At 45.4% G+C, this 19,776-nt stretch overlaps 1 protein-coding gene across 4 annotated transcripts in view; it reads left to right on the top strand.

Annotated features, from left to right (window-relative positions):
• The window catches only part of HSD11B1 (hydroxysteroid 11-beta dehydrogenase 1), a 49,062-nt gene extending 37,691 nt beyond the window's left edge, over positions 1-11,371 (top strand). For all 4 annotated transcript variants that reach the window (XM_070055241.2, XM_070055242.2, XM_089312126.1 and 1 more), the window contains exons 6-7: positions 8,512-8,655; positions 10,732-11,371. In XM_070055241.2, coding sequence (XP_069911342.1) covers positions 8,512-8,655; positions 10,732-10,949 — 362 coding nt within the window. In that variant the 3' untranslated portion in view covers positions 10,950-11,371. The remainder of the gene's footprint in view (positions 1-8,511; positions 8,656-10,731) is intronic.
• Positions 11,372-19,776: the final 8,405 nt, after the last annotated feature.

The following is a 19,776-nucleotide window of genomic DNA, read 5'->3' on the forward strand; positions in this document are numbered from 1 at the left end:
TGGGAAATTCATTCCAAGTTGAAGAGGACCCAAAAGCCATGCCAGCTAAATGCAATGTGATCCTTAACTGGCTCCTTTTGCTATAAAGATCAGTGGGACATGTGTCCAAATTTCAATGGGTTTGTGAATTAGATGAAATGGATATATTAGTGTTACTGTAGTAGGGTGAATGGTGCCCCCCCCACAAAAGATATATCTACATCCTAACTCCCTGAATGGTGAACGTGATCCTGACTGTGGAAAAAGAATCTTTGCAGGTGTAATGAAGTTAAAGATATGAGAGGAGCACATCCTGGATTTCTAAGGTACTCCGAATCCAAACCGATATCCTTATAAGAGAAGGGCTGACACAGACAGAGGGAGAGGGGTGAAGGCTGGGTGGAAACAGAGGAGGAGATTGGGGTGTTGGAGCCACAAGGAGTGCTGACAGAGGAAAGGATTCTCTCCAGAGACTTTGGATGGAGCTTGTCCTAGCCTTGATTTCAGGCTTCTGGTCTCTGGAACTGTGAGAGATTAGATCTCTGTTGTCTTAGGCAATCCAGCTTGCCGTAATTTGTTAAGGCAGCCCTAGTAAACTCATTAGTTACTTCCCTTGTATTGATGGTTGTACTCTGGCTATATAGAAAAGTGTCCCGGAAAAAATGAAAATTACAGCATTTGGAGGTGCTATGGTTTGTGTATTAGTTTGGATGTTGAATGTCCCTTAAAAGTCCTTGTATTAAAGACTTGGTCTGCACAGTATTAAGTCACTGGTACTAAGAGGATAGAAACTTAATCCAATTTTCAGGTTTGGAGGTGGAGCCCTTGGGAGACCATTGGATTAGGTTTAGCAGTTAGGGAGTCCCCATGATTAAATCCTGGTGGCTTTATAAGAGACCACAAAGATGAGTGTGCTTCCTCTTGCCCTGTGATGCTTTGTGCCCCCTCAGGATTCTCGAAGCAAGAATCCCTCGTTAAATATCCAACCAATGGGGCTGCCCAATCTTAGGGTGTGAACCTCTGGAACTTGGAGCCAAAACCAAACCTTTTCTGTTTACAATGTTAACTGCCACAGGTATTTCGTTATAGTGACAAAAAGCTGATGAGTACAGGGTGCATGGGACATGAGATCAGCAATGACCTCAATTATAGCAATTATCCTCAAAGTGCTCAAAAAAAAAAAAAGGACTATTTACTCATATTGCAACTTTTCTGTAAGTTGGAAATTATTTCCAAAGGGAAAAAGAATCCCCATCCTAGAGTCTAGAGACTTGGAAGAGATATGAACAGGGGATTGGGGTGGGGTGAAAGCTTTTTCATGGGTTCATCAGAGATCCCCTGCAGGATCCTGTTCTCCTGGTGACAGCAATGCCTCTAATAGCCCATTATTTCAGTTCAGCTCCTCCTCAGCTCCAGGGCTTCTATCAGTCCAACCCTTGCAGCCCAGTCTACCCCTCGTGCCTGGAGAGGTTACTCTTGACCAGATGTCTTCCACAGGATCAACATTTGATCTCCAAGAAGACTGCAATTGATGGATATAGTTGATCTCTCCATGCACTCAGCTTTGTTCTCAGGCGAGGGCAGTTTCAGTCCAGCCTCTTGCCTGTAGAATTTCAGATGTGAGGCAAATCCCAGCACCCAAATTCCCAGGGACACTTGGAAAGTTCTCCAAATGGTGCTCTTGAAGCCCCTCTTGGGTGGCTTAAGATGAGGAGGATGCACCTGCTTCCCCTGAGCCGTGGCGGGCTCTCCCCTCTCCCAGCACGGATGCGGCAGTGCTGGTAGAACTGGTTTGGGCCCACTCTTCAGCTGCAGTGGTTCTTCACATCTTTTCTTTTACATTTGCCTAGATGTGCTGATACCCTAAGACAATAAGAGGAACCACACTTTATATCCTCTTACACAGACACTGCACAGAAATGTTCTAGCCAAAGTCCCCTTGAGAAATTTAGTAACAGGTTTTATCTTACTTCTCTCTTCAGCATTTTGGATTATTTCAACACCACGGTCTCTCCTTTCTTCAGTCAAAACACTCCCCTGGGTTTTTTCAGCTGTCTGACCTTACGCAGGTTTTTCAGTCGCTCGTCATCTCCCCAACTTTCATTGTTGGTTTCCTCTGGATTCTTCCATCCTAAATCCTCTAACAAATTCTCCCTTAACAATTCCATTTATCCCCATTGCTTTAATAAGCATCACTGGGTTGTGGGTTGTCTCGGTATTTATGATGATACCTTAGGTCTTCCAGGGCCTGGAGGAGGTAGAGGTATCTTCAGAACCAGACCCAACCCCAACAGTTGTAGAGTTGAGACTACGAGGGTCCCAGCTGAGGAAACACTTAGGAACACTGCGGGAAAGGGGGAGGTCAGGATCCAGGATGAGTTTCCAGCCTTGGGCCTGGTGAGCCTCAAATTAGGGCTAGCTCAGTAGAGGATGTGGCCTGTTTGCCGGGTGGGGTTGCTCTGTAAGTCTGAAGGCAGCAGGAACGAAGCCTTTCAATCCTGCGCACTTTCTTCTGAACATTCAATTAGACTAGTTTAACATCCGCCTTTGAAATGGAAATCATTTCAAAATCTCAGCAAGGCAGCTGAAGATGGAGGGTGGGGAGAGGATGAACAAAAGCACCCAGGCCTCCCTTTGACCTCTTCTGCACAGCTAACAAGCCTCAGAGCGTGGCTTCTCTGCCAGCTCTCTGGCTCTTGCCGTTTCTACAGTGGCTAAGTCCCAGCATTTCTGGGACAGAGCTAATTGCAAACATTCTGTCCCATTTAGCACCATGTCTGCGCTCATACTTGTCAGACGCCATGTCCCATGTTTTGCTTCAGAAAGTATGGTCCCCATAGCTCTATTCCGTTGTGGTCTGCAACTCCCCAGAAGAACAATCTAGCGGCCACTTGTTTATTCTGCAGTGACGGCTTTTTCTCCCCCGACACACACCAAAACTTAACCTTGGGCAAAAGCATTTAGCCTTCTAATCCCTTCATTTTCAGAACAGTCTTGTGTGTTTTAAAACAGCACATTTATTTACTTACTGATTTTATTTAATGAACTTCAGACTCTGGCACAGTTTTTCCACCGACAGGTGAACACATGGATCTTGTAGGGAAGATCAAACCTGCCTGTTCAAACCTGTTCTATGGGCAGCTCTCCCTGAACCTGAATGTGATCTAGGGCAGGCAGCAACACTTTTCAGGTCACTCTAGGACAATAAAAGGTCCTCGGATGGATGCCAGTCTCAAGAGCAGTTTCACTTTAGTAGGTAAAATGCCTAGTCATTTTACTTGAACACAAACTTCTCCCTGTGTCAAGCTGGAACCTACTGTTAGGAAACTTGGGGTAGGAAAGGGCGCACTTTTGGCCTTTCCTCCCCCACCCCACTCATTTTCTCTCCAGCCTCTCTTGGGTTATAGAAAGGGGAGAATAGAGGGAAGAAAAGGCAAGAGTAGGAAAGGTCTTATTTTGGCAGGAACTCAGCTGTTATGGATGGGCCTCCTCTAGTCCTGGCAAGTGTTCAGAGCTCACTGATGCTGCCTAATCCTTTGGGGATCCAATCTGACTATTCTGCTGGGTGCCTTCCTGGATTTTGGAGGCCCATCTGGGACACTCGTAGTTTTTCCTGTGACTTGGCAGGAGTTGCGGATGGTATTTTCTCTGGAGTCCTGGGAACACAGGGGCATACACTCACTACTTCAGGTTGTCATGTGGGGCAGGACTGGAAATAACCCTGGGGGAGCCATGTTTTCCCATGTCATCCTAAGTTTGGTCTTTAAAGAAATTTCACCTTTCTCTCTCTCTCTCTCTCTCACACACACACACAGTCCATAATTCTACCTGTCAAATAAATAAAATTTTAAAAAAGGGCGGGGCGGGGGCCGGCGCCATGGCTCACTTGGTTAATCTTCTGCCTGCAGCATCGGCATCCCATATGGGCGCCGGGTTCTAGTCCTGGTTGCTTCTCTTCCAGTCCAGCTCTCTGCTGTAGCCTGGGAAGGCAGTGGAGGATGGCCCCAGTGCTTGGGCCCCTGCACCCGCGTGGGAGACCAGGAGGAAGCACCTGGCTCCTGGCTTCAGATCAGCGCAGCACCGTCTGTAGCGGCCATTTGGGGAGTGAACCAAGAGAAGGAAGACTTTTCTCTCTGTCTCTCTCACTGTCTATAACTCTACCTGTCAAATAAAAAAAATAATAAAGCGACTTCAAAACTGATAATTCCTCCACGCCTCCTGCAGCTGTCACTGTGGGACTTCCCTTCCAAAGGCCTTCCTGTCCCATTTCTTCAGGGGTTCCTAGATGAGGTTGAACAGGCTTCAGCAACCACACTTCACCTGCCCCAAACCAACCCTCAATACCCACTATAAATACCACTTATGGCTAAAGTCACTCTTTCCTGCTGAGCTCTTTGATACTGTAGTCTATGCCAGAGCAAAAGCTAGAAAAACCTTGGTGGGATGCAAATGTGCGGAATGGGCTTAAATCTTCAGTTTAACAGGCTGATCCATGCATGGTCCTCAAGAACACTGAATTTGAGAAGTACTAATCTAAACGTGTAAGGTCAATGGTAAGTCATGAAATCTGAAAGACGAAATACAGTCATGATAAATGTCGGTGACAGTTGTAGCCACAGATAATTGTGTAATGGTGTGTGCCTCAAGTACAATCTTCATACTAAAGGCTAAAAATTTTGCGGTGTCTTTGTCTAGTCCATTCAGTATTGTTTTTCACTGTTTTTCAAGTTGTTAAACTATGCATCTACATTGTGACCTTTTCAGGAAGTCTTTTGCCATGCCTGGCTCCTTCAATGACTCTCTCCCTCTACTTACTCTTTCCTGTTCTCTCTTCTCTCACCTTTCTCTGCTTTTCTCCTGCAAGACCACTTAAGACTTCTCCTTTGTGCCTTGAGCATAATTTAAGGAAAATTAAGGATAGGAAATAGGACGCATTGTGCTCCGTGAGTTGCACAAAAAAATCACTGCTACAGGAACCAGTCTATGGCTTAACATAGTCTCTTGCTTCTGCATCTTCATTGCCACCTGGACAAACACATTAAATGCCACGTTGATATCTTTATCATTACTAATACTAATGATAACTGTATTTTCTGAACACTTTTTCTGCGTTGGAGTTTGTGCTACACATGTCACATGGATTGTGTTTGTCGCTCCCCCTCTTCGTGGAGGAACGACACAGGACCCTGCGCTGTTCTTTTGTCTGCTCAGCCCTCCCCGGGTTTGCTGCTGGTTCTTCCCGGGTTGGCTACCGACCCTTCCACCTCCGTGGAAGGGCGGTTCCCCCTGCCACTTTTCCCCACTTCCGCGGGGGAGCGGCACACCGCCAGCCGGTTCTCTCGGGGGCTGCTCAGGTGTTCCCGGTGCATGTTGTCTCTCTCCTCCTTTATAGTCCTCTTCCACCAATCCCAACTCGGCTGCCCACACGCCGAGTACGCTGCTCTCCTCCAATCAGGAGCAGGTCCTGCTGTTTATTGGTTGAACTGGAGGCAGCTGTGTAGAAGCTGGTTCCTCCTCTCCCGGCGCCATATTGTGGGAGAGTAGATGCATAGAATAAGTCTTAATTCGAGTAACAGTTTAGTCCGAGTTGCTCCCCACAGTGTTAGCTTGGTAAAGTTATTATCTACATATTACAGCTAAGAAATGGCATACCTAGTTGGGTCATCTAACTCTTGAGCTCATACTTTTAACTACTACGCTGTTCCTAGAATTGATTTGGACCTATTTTTTTGTATAAAAAGTAAAGAAAATTATTGACATAACTGAAGTTCAGATGTAGGGTGGTTTCACAGTTGACTTGGCTCCCACTGCATGTCCCCATGATTCTCTAGCCCCTGTTCTTGTCCATATGTGTTTTCATCCTCAGGCTAACAGTGAGATAGCTGTAGCAATGCCAGCTCTCATAGCCATGCACACACACCCGTCCATAAGAGAGAAAGAGGATGTCACTCTCAGAAACTTGCCCAGAGCCGGCGCCGTGGCTCAATAGGCTAATCCTCCACCTTGCGGCGCCGGCACACCGGGTTCTAGTCCCGGTTGGGGCGCCGGATTCTGTCCCGGTTGCCCCTCTTCCAGGCCAGCTCTCTGCTATGGCCAGGGAGTGCAGTGGAGGATGGCCCAGGTGCTTGGGCCCTGCACCCCATGGGAGACCAGGAAAAGCACCTGGCTCCTGGCTCCTGCCAGGATCAGCGCGGTGCGCCGGCTGCAGCGGCGGCCATTGGAGGGTGAACCAACGGCAAAGGAAGACCTTTCTCTCTGTCTCTCTCTCTCTCACTGTCCACTCTGCCTGTCAAAAAAAAAAAAAAAAAAAAAAAGAAACTTGCCCAGAAAAACAAAGAACTTGCCCAGAAAAAACAAAGAAGCTCCAACAAAATTCTCCTTAAGTCTCATGCATCCAAAATGTGCCACAAGCTGAGTTCTGTATCAAAAATGAGTAAGAAGAATAGGATTAAACAGATCACCTGCTGCCTCCCAGGGTGTGCATTTGCAGAAAGCTGGAAATTGACAGCACAGCTGCGAACTGAACCCAGACACTCTGACATGAGATGCAAGTACCAAAGCAGCATCATAACCACTCGGCCAAATGGCCACTCCTAACTGAATTAATTTTATGTCAGTCAGAAATTGCATTCTGTTGCACATGTAACAAAACCCCGCCTACAGTGGCTTAACAAATAGAGGTTCCCTCTCCTCAGATCACAAGTTCAGGAGTGGTTTGGTCAACTTACAGTATCATGAATCCCAGTTTGCTCCATATTCCTGTGTCCCTGTCCTTGATATTTCACTTTTTCTGAGGCTCAGAAAATGACTGCAACAGTTACAGGCAACTCACGTGCCATTTATTTAGGAAGAAAGCAGAAGGCCAAAATGTGAAAGCTGCTTATCACCTGAATCCATTTACCCATCCAGAAATCAATCTTTCCTGGAAATCTCCTCTATTAGGTTTCTCATCAACCAGAATTCTATCTCAAGGCCACTAGAGCAAGGGACTCTAGGGCAGATGAGAATTTTTACCTGAGCCCATTGATGTCCTAAATACAAACAGATTCTATCACAAATGAGGGAGAAATGGATGTGGGGTAAACAACACTGTCAGAATTTTCCATCTAGAGTTTCTTTGATATAGGATATAAAACAAGGAGCTAACTTCATTTTTCCCATTAGTCCACCAATTTTCCTAACATCTTTATTGAACAGGAGAAGTCATCCTTTGTTCATCGATTTGGCACACAAATACATCACACGTAGAAACACAGAGGTTCCAATCCCGGTATCTGAAAGGCAGATAACAACTATAAACTTCTGACAAAACACAGGGAACAACCATTGAAAGAGGTGACCATTGAAAGGTGGTGTGGAGAATACACCAAGACAAAGAGAAACTGGATGGCTGTTGACACTTGGAAAAGGATGAACTAGTCAAGCTCTCCAATTTTATAGTTTTATGCCTGAGGGCAGCCCTAATCAGTGCTCAATCTGGGATAAAAAAATTGCCATATTACTAGCTTGAAGATCTAGAAGGAAGTGGATGGGGTTACTATACAGGGGAAAATAAGGGGATGAGAGAAAGATGCTGGAAAGGAGAGAGCCACAGTGGGGAAGCATAGAAATCTATATATAATTTCTGCCCAAATCTCTGGTTGTCCCTTGAGCTACACATGGGCATTGCAGAGACCATGCAGCTACATTAGGATTCAGATAATTGCACAGTGATTTAAGCTGGTACCTACTGCAAGAAATACAGAATTTCACCTGTTAGCTAATCACTTAAAATACACACACACACACACACACACACACACATTCTTTGGAAGGATAGGATAGAATCCATATACTCTACAATTTGGCATTCACAATATGGCCAGATACAATACAACTGAATCCTAAAATGACCCAGATTCTAGAATTAGCGGACAACAGTTTTTAAGTGCTTTTATAGCTGGGGTCAACAAAGATTGTAGTCTCAGTCTACTTCTACTTCCTCTTCTTGGAATGGGTATAAAGAATAGGTTATCTTTTAAGATGTATGTCACATATCCTTTAAAAAAAAGTGTGGAAATTAATCAGGCTGATGAACATTTTAAAGGGGGGTGGCAGGGATTCTGGGTACAAATTCCCGATGATAAGATGGTTTATCGCCTTTGTGTACGCATACTCTCTCCATGATCAATGAGCAGACTGAGCACAGAGCTCTCATCAAACCCTTGAATCCCTGGCTTCCTTGGGTCACAGGCAGAAGAGCTTGCAGCTGTGGGACTGCATGGTTCTACTGTCCAGCTTACTTACCACCCTTACTAAAAATCTAAACAAGCCCTCTTCAGTGAAGATTGCCCTGCAACCCACCCCACACCACAAGCCTTCGGTGTCTTAATGATTGTCCTTTCACAAGTCCAACACAGAAGGATGATTTCTATAAGGGATAGTAAAAAACCAAGATTCAAAGGGTAAGAAAACCCTAAAGGGGTTATGAAGTCTGCTGTAGGGTGGAAGCTGAAATGGATCACCTTGTTAACCTATTTCTTTACTGTTTAGGGAAAATAGCTCATCCCTTGATTGCTCCCTATTCTGCAAGCAAGTTTGCTCTGGATGGCTTTTTCTCCGCTATCAGGAAGGAACACTGGCTCACCAACGTCAATGTGTCAATCACTCTCTGTGTCCTTGGCCTCATAGACACAGGTAAGGCTAGCACATTGAAATAAATGACCTGTGGATGGACTGTCTGCCTCACCGTGGTGGGTAAAGGGAGTGCTGGACTCCTTGACTCATGTATAGTGCACTAAGGATCAGAGACAGAAAATACCCTGTCATTGAATGAAGCACATCCATCGCTAGTGGAGCCTCTCACCACTCTCTGAATCTGCTTCCCAACTCTGACCACCAGCTTGGCTGAGTGACACCACACCCATCACCTGACCCTTCTCTGAGCACCTATGTCTTTATGGTCATTATTTTTCCATATGAGCCTTAAGAATATAAATTTGTTTTTCTTAATAACGTTACCAGTAATAAGACATGCTGATATCACGAATTCTTTGATATGATACACTGAGAAGAACACAACATGATTTTTGTGATATTCTTTCCAAAAGCACATAACCTTATCATAAGAGGAAAGGGACAAACCTAAATTGAGGAACAGTCACAAGACAATTGATCAATATTCTACAAAAGTGTCAAGGCCATAAGAAAAAAGAAAAGAATAAAGAACTGTAACAGATTGGAGGAAAAATAAAAAATTAGTGCTAGGTGCAATCATGGACAGAATCTAGAAGATAAAAGGAAATGACTGGAAAAAAACAGGGTCTTTAATAAGATTGTATCCATTCTACTGTATCTCTTCTTCATCCATTGCACAATGGTTATTTATGATGTGACAATCATAAATAACAGGAAACAGGGTTAAATATACAAGGTGTACTTTGTACAGTTTTCACAACTCTCTGTAAGTCTAGACAAAAGTTCATCTAAAACATGGGGCAGGTACTATAAGAAATTTTTATTTAAAAAATCATTGAAAGGCAAGCATTTGGTCTAGCAGTTAAGGTGCCTGTTAGGACGGCTGTACCCCGTATCAGAATACCTGGGTTGTATACCCTTCTCCAGCTCCAGATTCCTGCCTCCTGCTAATGTGGACTCTGGGATGCAGAACTGACGGTTCAAGCAATTGTATTCTTGATGTCCATGGGCGGTCTGCACTGAGTTCCTAGCTCCTGCCTTCGGCCCCCAGTTGTTGCAGGCATTTGGGGAGTGAACCAGTGGTTGGGAGTGTGTTCTCTCTCTCTCCCCTCTTAAATAAACAACTTTTTAAGTAATTGAGTAATAGTTACAGAACAAGAGACAATAGAACAATCAAGTATAGAGACAAGAGAATCTCCTCAAGAAGGCTATGAAAACGTGGAAGGAGAGAGAAGGAAAAATTAGCTTTCTCATTGGTGACAAAGGAGCAAAATCCTGGGTTCTTGTCTCCCTCTCCCCCTTTCGGGTAAGTCATTAGCAAACAGCACTCGGCTTCTGCACACGGAAAGGTCTCATCAGGTATGGGGTCATCAGGTGACTCATGTCCTTATTTTGTCCCCCTCCCCCCACCCACTTTACTCTTTCATTCAAACCAAAATACCCAAGAGAAGAGCATGATTTGGATCTTCCAAATAATCCCTTCTTTTTAAAAAAAAAAGTTTTTTAAAGATTTATTTATTTATTATTTATTTGAGAGGCAGAGTCACAGACAGAGGGAGAGACAGAGAGAAAGGTCTTCCATCCACTGGTTCACTCCCCAAATGGCCACAACAGCTGGAGCTGGGCTGATCCGAAGCCAGGAGCCAAGAGCTTCTCGAGGGTCGCTCACTCGGGTGCAGGGGCCCAAGGACCTGGGCCATCGTCTGCTGCTTTCCCAGGCCATAGCAGAGAGCTGGGTCAGAAGAGGAGCAGCCGGGACACAAACCCGTGCCCATATGGGATGGGTGCAGGTGCCACAGGCAGAGGCTTAGCCTACTACACCACAGTACAGGTCCCTCAACTAATCACTTCTAATTACCTCCACAAACCTCCATACAGGTAGTCAGGGCCCCTATTAACACTAAGACCTGTGTTTGCTCAGCAGGCTGTAAACCTACCCAGTGTCCAGGTATTCATTCTAGGGTCTGTGAGGCTTACAGGGTAAGCACTGGCCAACAACTGCTGGTGTCTACAGGTCTCCCGTCATGTACCTCCACTAGTCTTGCACAACATCACTCTTCCCTTGTCCTTCTACAGACACGGCCATGAAGGAAGTTTCTGGTAAAATCGATATGAAGGCAGCTCCGAAGGAGGAATGTGCCCTGGAGATCATCAAAGGGGGAGCTCTCCGCCAAGACGAAGTGTATTACGGCAACTTACAGTGGACCCCTCTCCTGCTGGGAAACCCAGGGAAGAGGCTCATAGAATTTCTCCATTTAAGGAAATTTGATATAAGCAAATTAGTAAACAACTAGGAACTCCCTTAGGGTTGGGCATGGTGAGGGATCTTGAGACTGTTCTGCCCAATATTTATGTGAGCTCTACCCGTGGAAGCATCTTCACCGAGGGTTAACTAGGGTGTCCCCCAGAGACATGCGGTTCACTGGTCACATCTCACAACTGAAATGAGTCCCTCTAACACTTGCGCAGTGGAAATGTAATTACAATCAATGCTATGAAACACTGCAGCCTGCAGGTGTGAAACCGACAGTAACCATAGGCATCATTACAAAATAGTAACATCAAATTTACCTCTTATATATATATAATATGATGATGCTTAGTACAATATTAATTACAATAAAGGTCACATAAACTTTACACATTCAGAACTGGTAGCTATAATTTGAGTTCATTCAGTATGAACCTTTCAAAATCATAAATTTTACAAATGAAATTTTTTGATGTTCAAGTCTTATTTTCTAGTCTGAACTTTCTTTCTGTTCTTGAGATGAAGAAATCACACTGCTCCTCATTTGGTGGACAGCTTATCTTCATCACGACTGTGTATTTCAAATACTCAGTATATTACTGAACATTGCTTCCCTGTAAAGGAAGACACCTGGGCACAAACCACTTGGGCAAACCCAGAGAAGTGTTAAGTCCTTAAGGTTTGAGTCACAGAACCTATGTCTGTTTATTGCTCTCAGAATTCATCAACCACATATACTTTACATGTGAACGCTCAGCTGTATATCGGAAGCTGGGAGGGGAGGGATTGGAGTTCAAGTGCTACCACTCACTTGTTTAGTCATTCATTCAACAAAATTTATCAAATACTTGCTAGACATCGCCTGACTACAACCAAATAAGAAACAAAATATCAACTATCTTAACAACTCAGCAAAGCTCCACAATGGCCAGGTAAGAGATGGCCCTCGTACTGAGTAATTTTAATAGAGCTTAATAAACAAGAGGCCCATTTATAATAGTGTGAGCAGGGCATAGAGAAATCATAAGGATTAGTGCAATATTTCAGGGTTCATTGCAGCTAGTCCTACCCCAAGGTCTAGAGGGTCAAAAGGAAAGAACTGTTACAAGAAACCCTGGATAGAGATATCCATTTGGAGGGTGGCATGTGACAGAAGCTTTGACATTTGGATAAGGAATGCAGCCAGCACATCATGGAACTTGAAGGAGTTATCTGGGAAATAAACACCCCAATCCCACTCATTTCCTTCCCGCTGATCTCTGACTGGTACTTCTCATTAGCTGAACAGTCAGGCAAGGGAGTGGATTGGTAGAGATCACACAGGTCAGCTTCCCTGTGCACAAAGTAGGTGGAAAAGGATGGAGGGTGTTGGATGGTGTCCTGCAGGAATGGATAGAGTGTATCCAGCAGGAGCCCAGTGCCCCTGAATAATGGTTTCTATGGTAAGCGACATGGGACCATGGAAGCATGGAAAACGTTTCCTTCTCTCACCTCTAAATCCAAACGGGCAGCAGAACAGACTGGATTCTGCTAGGCTCAGCAGCCATGCGGTCAAGGAGCTAGATCTGAGGATGTAAATGCTGGACTTCCCACACTATGCCCAGTGCAAGGGAATGGGAGAGACCTAAGTGCACCTACATGCAAGGGAATAAACCAAAGCCCTGAAGTTTGTTTTTAACTAGGTAGCACATTAATACACATGCACACACTCTTGTGCAACAGTAAGATGTGGTCTAAAACATGTCTCAGCGTCTGACCAATCAGATTAACTCCCCTCCGTCTCTTGTAGAAATGAACTCAACCCTCCCCCTCTTCACAGTGAGGGGAGGGGGGTCCAGTAACTCCTTTACCAAAGGGTAGAGATGATATGAAAGCTGAGTTAGAATTTGCCTGGGAAGAGATCAAACCTCTTTCTAAATGAGGCTTTCTGGAGAATCCAAAGTGAAAGATCTTAAAAAGTAGGTCTGAGAACTGAAACTGTTTACACCCACATAAGTTATTATCTTCACTAACACTAACACAACATTAAAATTCCACCATCTTTATCAGCATAATTTTACTATTCCAGGAAACTATTGCCTGGGAAGATAAATGTTGCAAAGCCATTTTAAAATGCTTGATAGATAGCATCAAGTAACTATTACTTTTGAAGACGGAATTTTGAACCCTCACTTCGAAATTCTGACTTCACTGTGCTTGCCAACCCCAAATGGTCCTTACCCAATTCTAATCCAGTCACCACATGGAGGCCCCACCTTAAACTAGACTCCGATAGCGCACACTGCCCTCCCGACCCTGAGAGGCTGCTGTGAGTCCATCTAGGTCGTACCTGCTCAGACCTGGGTTAGCAGTGAACTCGTGTTTGCATCATTAGCAGGTTGTTTCAGTGATCCCTTCAGGGAGCCAGGATATTACCAGCCTTCCCGAGAAGCCCGCTTGAGAGCGCTCCTTCAGTTGCAACCTCACTCCCCTGGTCCTCAGCTCTCAGGAGTGGCAGGGCTTCAAGCAGCACCAGCATCAGGAGTACCAGCAGTCCAATGGCCATTGTCACTGGACAAGTTCCACTTAAGAGGACCCAGTCTTCCTGGCTTCCTTGATCAGAAACTTAAAAAATATACGTACAAGGATGTCCACTTTCACCTGTGTGAGACCCAGAGATGTATCACGCACATCTCACCTACACTGACCCACAAAACAAGTAATCGCACTCTCACTCAAAGTATCAGTGAGCCTGTGTATCAGAAAACTCACACCGAGAAAAATTATGAATGTAATGGAAGTAAAAAAAAAAAAACTTTATTATAAGGCACACTTCCACAAACATTGGCAAAATTACACAGAGAAGAAATTAATGTGAAAAAAACACTTTTTTCTGGAAGCTATACCTTAGCAGGTAGTAGGGTCTCCACATGAAGACAGACATTGGCTACGTATGGCAGAAACTCTGCGCTGTACGACATCTACTTTGTTCCTCTTTGACATCCAGTCTGCATTTTTGGTCTCCCTTTCTTGTGAGTGGGATCATGTAAAGGAGCTCTGCTTTTGCATATGAATTTCATTAACAAATAAATATTCAGTCTATAAGCACTCAAAAACGAACAAAGTATCAGTGAGCAATGGAGTGTCTCCCCAATACTTCAGAGGAGAGAAGGAAGATGGGGTTTACATTCATTCAGTCTGAATCACTTAACTCAAAAGAGCCTTATTTGGAAATAGGTCACTGCAGATACCATACCCTTACTTAGATCAGGAGGAAGGCAACCTGGAATGGAGTGGGCAAGATGACCGGTTCTTCCTCCTGGCCCCCAGGCTCCCTCTTCCTCCTCATTTGTTACGCACAGTCCATTCTGACTCTAGCTTCAGGCCCCCAAACAATATCTCTTCTAACAAAAGTAATCTTTCTCCACAAAGAAATTAACTGATAGGAAAATACAAATTTTAACAAACACCACATTTGTGGTATAAAGTAAACCTCTCCCAGAAGGGAGATTCCCCCCAAAATTTAAAACTATTTTATTGCCTTATCCTTAAGAAAATGCTTAAGTCATAGGAGGTCACTATTATGAAATCCCTGTGGCATGATAACAAGGGATCAGGCAGACTTATATGTACTCACATGGGAGAAATGGCAAGGCATATGGAATGGGGCGGGAAGTGTGTGTGCATGTGTGCAGAAGGGAGAGGCTAACTAGCGTAAGCTACTCGTCTAAGATCTGGCAAAATTAGGACTGCCTTCCCTTTGAGGAAGACACTTGGGATTCTTTTTTTTTTTATTTTTTGAAGAAAGCTTTCATTTAATGAATACAAATTTCATAGGTACAGCTTTAGGAATACAGCAGTTCTTCCCCCCATACCCGCCCTCCTACCCCTACTCCTGCCCCACCTCCTACTCCCTCTTTCATCCCATTCTTCATTAAGGTTCATTTCTAATTAACTTTATATACAGAAGACCAACTCTAAGATTTCCACAATTTGCACCCCCCCCCACACACACATAGTATAAAGTACTGTTTGAGAACAGGTTTTACAGTTAATTCTCATAGTGACTCCTGCTGTTAATTTAACAATTGACACTCTTATTTATGATGTCAGTGATCACCCGAGGCTCCTGACATGAGCTGCCAAGGCTATGCTGTGATTCTTACAATGGCAGTGTTATGGGTTGAACTGTATCCCAGAGAAAGACAGGCTGAAGTCCTAATCCCCAGCACCTCAAAATGTGACCCTATTTGGAAACAGGTCGTTGCAGATATAGTTACTTAGATTAAGAGGAGGTCATAGGGGATTAGAAGGGGCCATATGACTAGTGTCCTTCTCAGAAGACAGCATGTGAGGGGAAGACACACAGGGAGAGCATCACATGACAACAGACACAGAGAGTTCAGCAATACAGCTGAAGGTCAAAGAAAGCCAGGGACTGAAAATCTCCACCAGGGTTGGGCACTGGACTGTGGTCAAGGCACTGACTGGGACTCCTGTGTCCTGTATTGGTGTGCCTGGGCTCAAGTCTTGGCTGTATTCCCCATTCAATTCCTGTTAACGGGCACCCTGGGAGGTGACGGCTCAAGCATTTGGGCCCCTGACAGCCACGTGAAGCCGGGGATTGAGTTCACAGCCCTCAGTTTCAGCGTGGCCCAGCCCTGGCTGTTGCAGGCAGGGGAGAGTGAACTCACAGATGGGAGCGCTACCTGGGTGTGTCTTTCTCTCTCTGCCCCTCAAATAAATATAAATAAATTGAAATCCTTTAAATTTATTTAAATTAAAAAAAAAAAACTTCTCCAAGGTGGGAAGATGAAAAAAGATTCTTCCTCATAGGCTTCAGAGGGAGTATGGCCTTGCCAACACCTTATTTTTGGCCTTCAAGCCTATGGAAATCTGAGTCAACAGACTTCAATTGTTTTAAGTCACGTTGTATGTGGTTTTTTGTGATGGCAGCCCTAGGGAACACATTCAGGAAATAACTTCCTCGTAATCTTGAGCTACCAACAAAGACAGGTCAAAGAGTACGTATCCCTGGGCCCAGAATTTCACTTCTGGCAGCCCCAATACAAAACTGTGACATGACTAAAACAGAATCATGTCCCACCTCCTTGTAAACCCACAATGATTATGTCTCACTCACTGCAAAGGCCAAAGTCCTTACAGAAATTTACAAATCCTACGTGATCTGGCTGCTCAACTCTCAGAACGCATCCCCTTGGGCCCCTCTTCCCCACTCCTCTCCAGCCACGTTGGTCTCCTACCTATTTCTGGGACCGGCCAGGCATGCTCCACTTCTCTAGGCCTGGGACGTCTCACTTCCTTTAACCCTTTCCTTGAGAAATGCTTCTCAATGAGGCCTTCCTCACCTGCCTGCTCCGGCATGTTATATGTCCCATCCCTGCTTTTTTATTTCCCTTCTTATCTCCTATCATTACCTATATTTTTGCTCATTTATCTTGTTTATTGTCTGTCCCTGCTCCAGTTACTATGGCTGCATAACAACTCATCCCCAAACTTAGTGGCTTAAAACGTGAGACAACACTCAAGAATCTGCGGCCTGGGCAGGGATCAGCGGGAACTGTTCCTATCTGGGCCACTCAGCACAGCTGGGTTGTGCAAAGGTCAGGAGCTATAGCAATGCACGTGTCTGGTACCTGAGCTGAGAAGACCCAAGCTGGGACCTGGGACATCTAACGTGCCTCGGGTATCTCGCTCTTTTTGTGGTCTTTGAAAATCGCAGGTGCTGGGTTACCAGATTTCTTACAGGGCCTCCGGGCTTGAAAGGCACAGGACCTAAAAGCCCAGAAGAGGCAGAAGTTGGACCACATCTTAGGACCAAGCATACAGTAGCCTTCTCATGTTCGGGAGAAGGGACACAGACCCCACCTCTTGCTGGAGGAGTGAGTGCCAGTATCAAACGAAGAGCATCTGCAGTGGGCAGCAGCTTGCGGCAGGCAGGTTGGAAAACGTCATCTTTCAGAGCAGGCCCGGCAAGGGCAGGGATTCCGCCTGCTCAGTTCCACCTCCTCCCAGCATCTACAGAAGTGCCTGGCTCCAAGCTGGTGAACCAGAGATGGCTGGGAAGTGTCCACATGCAAGTGATCAACTGTTCTGCCAGATCCTGAACCACAGGCTTCCGAGGGTGACACAAACAGGGCGAGAGGCCAGGCTCGTAAGAGCAGAGGCCTGCAGATTGTCAACGGGACAGAGGCGGGAGAGCTGACTAGAGGAGAGGAGATGAGTGCTGAGATGGGAGTGTGATCCGAGGAGAAATTTACGGCCAACGTCAAATTAAAATCAGTTTTTGCCTCCAGTCTCAACTCTTAAATAGTTCTCCTTAGGAACAGAAACACAAAAGCTCTTGGAATCGAAAGACAAATTTATTTTGATGCAAAAATATTTTGAAATCCATGCAGCTCTTTTGTAATACACATTTTCCATGAGATTTTTGAAGACCTCCTCCCATGCATGGATTTCAAAATTTTTACACCAAAATAAATTTATCTTTTTATTCTGTTTCCCACAAAATTTTCAAGTGCCCTCTTGGGAAAACTGAGTTCAGTATAATTCAGCTTTTCCTTGCACCTGCCCACTTAGAATTTATTAGAATTTATGGAGAGAGGGAGGGCTGTGAACCAATATCTTTGTGGTTAATATTACACTAAACCTTTGGTCTCTTCTGGAGACATGCTGATAAATGTTTAACCAGCTCTCCCAGGCGACAGAGAGGAAAAGTTTAAAAAGCCCTGATTTTCTCATGGTCAGCATTTGACCATTTCCATGGTCCAATTTCTTTTTTTTTTTTTTGGGGGGGGGGGGAGCGGAGTAGAGGAGGGAGAATAAAATTTTCTTAAATATTAAATATATAAAGTTTAATTACTGGAGAAAGCACAAGAGGCTGCTCACACAGAATTAGCTGCCACACACCTGGGATGCGCAAAGCCTGAAGGCAGCTCCAGAAATGCGATGTTAGGACAAAGCCGTTCACTCGTTATCAAACTCCCGGTATTCTTTATGTTTTTTCCAATTTATTTTTATGTTCTGGGTCCACATAGAATCCTTGCATATTTCCGAGGTCCAAGGCAACACTGTAACAAATGCACATAGCTTAGACCATCCATACCAGGCAACTAGCCTTTGGGATTTCCTTATCTTTTTCTCGGTGTTTGGAGCCTTCCAGTTCTTTATACTGAATAAAATGCGGCATTGTGAGCCACAGTCCCCCCACTGTGCTGCACAGCACCACGGCCGTGTGCTGCTGTGTTTCGGGGCCCATTAACCAATGTCAAGCCCCCCTCCTGACGGGCCTGCGAGGGATGAGGGGCTCCACCGACAGCGCCGGCAGCCCTGACCTTCATTTTCTGTGACAGAATCTGTTCCGCTCAAAGACCCAGTCCACTGCCTCTCCTTCCTCCAGGACTCGAAGTCAAATTCTGATAACCTGAGTCAAACTTGCTTTTGTTTTCTGTCAGCAAGCATGGCCACGTTGAGCAGCAGAGTGACAGGACATCTTTCTACCCCTGCCAAGAAAGGAGAGGGAGCCAGGGCTCCCAGAGACACAGGCTATCCACACACTTCCCTCAAGGGCATCAGCACCCACCCTGCATGGAGAGTCAGCACCAAAATGCCACAGACCCCTGCAGCCACAACCTTCATGTCTGTGTTCCAATGGGAGTGACGAATTGGCATCCCAAATAGGCGCTGGTTTGAGTCCCGCCTGCTCCTCTTTCATCCCACTCCCTGCTAATGCTCCTGGGAAAGCAGTGGAGGATGGCCCTAGTGCTTGGGCCCCTGAACCCACATGGGACACCTGGAGGAAGCTTCCAGCTCCTAGCTTCGGTCTGGCCCAGCCCTGGCTGTTGGCCATTTGGAAGGTGAACCAGTGGATGGAAGATCTCTCTTTTCTCTCTCCCTTTCTCTCTCTGTAACTCTACCTTTCATATAAATAAAATAAATCTTAAAAAAACAAAAAACAAAACAAAACAAAAAAACAAAGAAAGAAAACCAAGGGAAGACAGTTGCTGAATCAAGGCGGACTTTATTTTTTCTCCTAAAACAAAATCTCTGGGTGAGGTGGACCAGGGCCTTTGGGGTCCAGGGCCTGTTCTGTCCTTCCACCCAGCCGTCTGTCCTTCTCCCTGTTACTATGCGCTCGCTCTCAGCTGCTCTGTCTTCAACATCATCCAGGGTTTTGGGCAAGAGAAAGAGGACAATGAAGGGCAAAAGACATACATCGGCTGACTCCCGACAAAGAACACAGGAGGGGGGCATATGGCACGGCAGCTAGGATACAACTGGGATGCCCACACTCAATATCAGAGTGTCTGCGTTTGAGTCTCAGCTATGTTCCTCATTCCAGCTTCCTGCTCATATACATCCTGGGAGGAAGCAGATGATGTTGCCCAAGGACTTGTGTCCCTGCCACCCACATGGGAGACCTGGATTCAGTTCCTGGCTCCTGTCTAGCCTGGCCCAGCTCCAGTTTTTGCAGATATTTGGGGCGTGAATCAGCAGATGGCACATTGTAGGTCTATCTCTCTTCCTTTAAAATAAATGAATAAGTTTAAAGAAATACAAAAATATAACACACACACACACACACACACACAAAACCAGTATCCTGGGAAATCCTATTCAGGGACTTCAGCTCACATCTCATGCTCCAGAGCCACACTGTCTGACCACTCTTCCCATCAGGAGAGGTTGAGAAATGGGCTTTTCAACTGGGCACGCCACCATTCCAAACAAAACTGGAATCTGTTAGGCAACAGCAGTGTTTGTCTCCATTGTAAACCACCACAGAAGCAGGGAGGCAGAGCAGAAGGACACAGCTCCTGAGCCGGCAGGCTGCTGACCACGCCACAGCACGCATTCCTGCTGGTCAGCTA

Source organism: Oryctolagus cuniculus, chromosome 13 (genome assembly GCF_051225735.1).
Source record: "Oryctolagus cuniculus isolate XC-2025 breed Fujian yellow rabbit chromosome 13, ASM5122573v1, whole genome shotgun sequence".
Lineage (NCBI taxonomy): Eukaryota > Metazoa > Chordata > Mammalia > Lagomorpha > Leporidae > Oryctolagus > Oryctolagus cuniculus.